Here is a 2727-nt window from a genome sequence, read left to right as displayed (position 1 = left end):
ACTCTACTTGTCGTCACTAAATGTTAGCCAATGTGCCGATAGTATAACTACAGAAAATTACCCACACCCTGATGTGGAAACATAATCCATTAAAAAAGCAAATCACCATATCCATGCACAAAAGTAACTTTTCAAAGGCAAATGCAGATTACGTTAATTTAGTCCTAGATCCCTTCTTTATGGCTAGAACTTCCATTTACACAAAACTCCCTGATGTGGAAACATAATCCATTAAAAAAGCAAATCACCATATCCATGCACAAAAGTAACTTTTCAAAGGCAAATGCAGAGTACGTTAATTTAGTCCTTGATGGCTAGAACTTCCATTTACACAAAACTTTATCTCTCCTTAATTTATTCCTATCCTTGACGCTTTGTACGCGACCCACTGTAATGGGTCCCACATCTAGACTTTTTTACACCCCACTGTTCATGACGTGGATTGATGATGTGGACCAAAAAAGCTCATCGTCAGCTTTTCCACGCCACCTAACTTGTTCCTTGGCGGCTATGTCACATGAGTCTTTTTTTTTTCTTTTTCTGTTTCTTTTTTTTTTTTCCCTGGGGTGGGGGGGTGGTTTTCCAACATGTTTTTTAGCACTTTATATATGCATATAAGCACCTTCCATTCCTATCTATCTACGAATAAATCTTCTCTCTCATTTCCCCCTTAATTTAGGCTTTAGAAACCCGCAAATTAGTGTTAATATTTCTCTCTATCTCATCCTTAATTTGTTTATCTCCATCATGGCTGGCCAAGAAGAGGGTATCAAGCTCTTTGGAGCAACAATTACGTTGCATGATAAACAAGAAGGTAACAAAGAAGATCCAAACAAGGAAAATCCAACCATTGACAAGAGACCAGAGAAGGTCATACCTTGCCCTAGATGTAAGAGCATGGAGACCAAGTTTTGTTACTTCAACAACTACAATGTTAACCAGCCAAGACATTTCTGTAAGGGCTGCCAGAGGTACTGGACGGCAGGTGGGGCCCTACGAAATGTTCCTGTGGGTGCCGGCCGCCGGAAAACTAAGCCACCTGGCCGGGTTGGTCTTGACGGTTACTCGGAGGGGTGCTTGTATGATGGCTCTGGTGGGGTTCACCAATTTGAGCTAGATGGGATGGTTTTGGAGGAGTGGCACTTGGCAACGACCCATGGCAGTTCCCGTCATGTTTTCCCTGTGAAGCGGCGGAGGAGCGGTGGCTCAGGTGGTCAAACTTGTTGATAGTCTTTATCTTTATCATCATGCGTGTATTATATATACAAAACCGGTTTTGATCATATAACCTTCTAAATTTCTAATGGTAATTCTATGTATGTGCAGATTAACCTCATAACTTGATATTTGGCCTTTTTATTTCTTATGTCTGCATTTACAATTTCAATAAATAATACAATATGTCAATAGAGAATATTAACTAATAAACTAATGGTCACATCTATTCAAAATATTTTTGATTAATATACTATATTATCATTTTTTTTAATTATATTTATGAGTTGCATAAAATCAATCATGTAGTTGACTTATACTCTGTATGGTTGCTCATTTCAATATGAAGATCAATTATTACTCATATTTGGCTCTTCAAAGATATACCTCCACAAAATTAAACTTTAGTACCCATGGAATATTATCTTGGTTCATATAAAATATTTTTTTGGTATTGAAAAATAAATTATTAGGTCTTTTTATTCTACCAACAATTTTATCGGTATTTTTCAATACTAATAAAATTATTAATAAAATATTTGCACTAAAAATCAGCTTTTACCATTTAATTTTTATTGAAAATCTCATTATTGTTTATTTCTCCATAAAAAATTTTCAATATCGAGGAAATTATCAATAAAATATGCACATCTAATAATCAACTTTTACCACCTATTTTTTATTAGAAATTTCATCATCATAAATTTTTCAAACTAAATATTTTGTTACCGAGTTGCTATAATTTTTATAAGTTTTACCAAAAGTTTTAGAATGGGTAGAAATATTTCGATGTAATTTTTGACAAAAATGCCTATAAAATATTGATTTTTATTTACGATTCTATCAAAGATGTTATTTTATTTTTTATTTTGTTTGTTATGATCTCAAAGTCAATGATTGCTTACTCATAATAAACCCATAACAACAATAAAAGATATCTCCAAAAATTAATTTATATAATTTTCACAATGAATAATACTAAATAAATTATGTAGACATATAAGTTTTCACAGTTTGAAAATTTAAGAGGTGAATTTATATAAATAATGTACAACAATGAGATAAGTAGAATTTCATATACAAAAATAAAAATAACAAGTAAAAATGAACAATAAAAGATAAAAGTGTGAAACCATTCAAATTCCAATTCAAATATTATTAGATCAATAAGGAGAAGAATACCCGGTACATCTCATCAGATGTGCTAAAGGTGGAGGGGAGGAAAAGATTTTACACCAATAAAATGATACACCTATAATTGTACTTTGTTGAACTAGATATATTCTATTTTGATATGGGAGTTATACATTGTCTTCTTTATCTCAATAAGCCATTTGTTCCTTAATCTTTTGCTTCACAATCTTATCAAAATCCTATGATTAATAGCTTAGGTTAGAATACAACGTGCTTAAAGTTAAAACAGTACAACACTCCTTCACTTTTTAGGTTAATGCCATAGGCAAACTACAAATCTAATTCATATATGATCCATCACTTATAATAGTCTTCAAC

General features: G+C 32.4%; 1 protein-coding gene across 1 annotated transcript; it reads left to right on the top strand.

The window, feature by feature from the left end:
• Positions 1-619: 619 nt before the first annotated feature.
• Positions 620-1366, top strand: LOC105113835 (dof zinc finger protein DOF1.5-like). Its single transcript, XM_011010170.1, has one exon. The coding sequence runs from the start codon at positions 748-750 to the stop codon at positions 1225-1227; it is 480 nt and encodes a 159-aa protein (XP_011008472.1). The 5' UTR covers positions 620-747; the 3' UTR covers positions 1228-1366.
• Positions 1367-2727: the final 1361 nt, after the last annotated feature.

Source organism: Populus euphratica, unplaced genomic scaffold, assembly GCF_000495115.2.
Source record: "Populus euphratica unplaced genomic scaffold, PopEup_1.0 scaffold463.1, whole genome shotgun sequence".
Classification (NCBI taxonomy): Eukaryota; Viridiplantae; Streptophyta; class Magnoliopsida; order Malpighiales; family Salicaceae; genus Populus; species Populus euphratica.
The sequence above is the reverse complement of the archived record's forward strand: the minus strand, read 5'-3'. Positions and strand labels throughout refer to the sequence as shown.

Bases quoted from the DNA above. Each gene is read 5' to 3' on its own strand.
- LOC105113835 (XM_011010170.1), top strand. From the start codon at position 748: ATGGCTGGCCAAGAAGAGGGTATCAAGCTCTTTGGAGCAACAATTACG.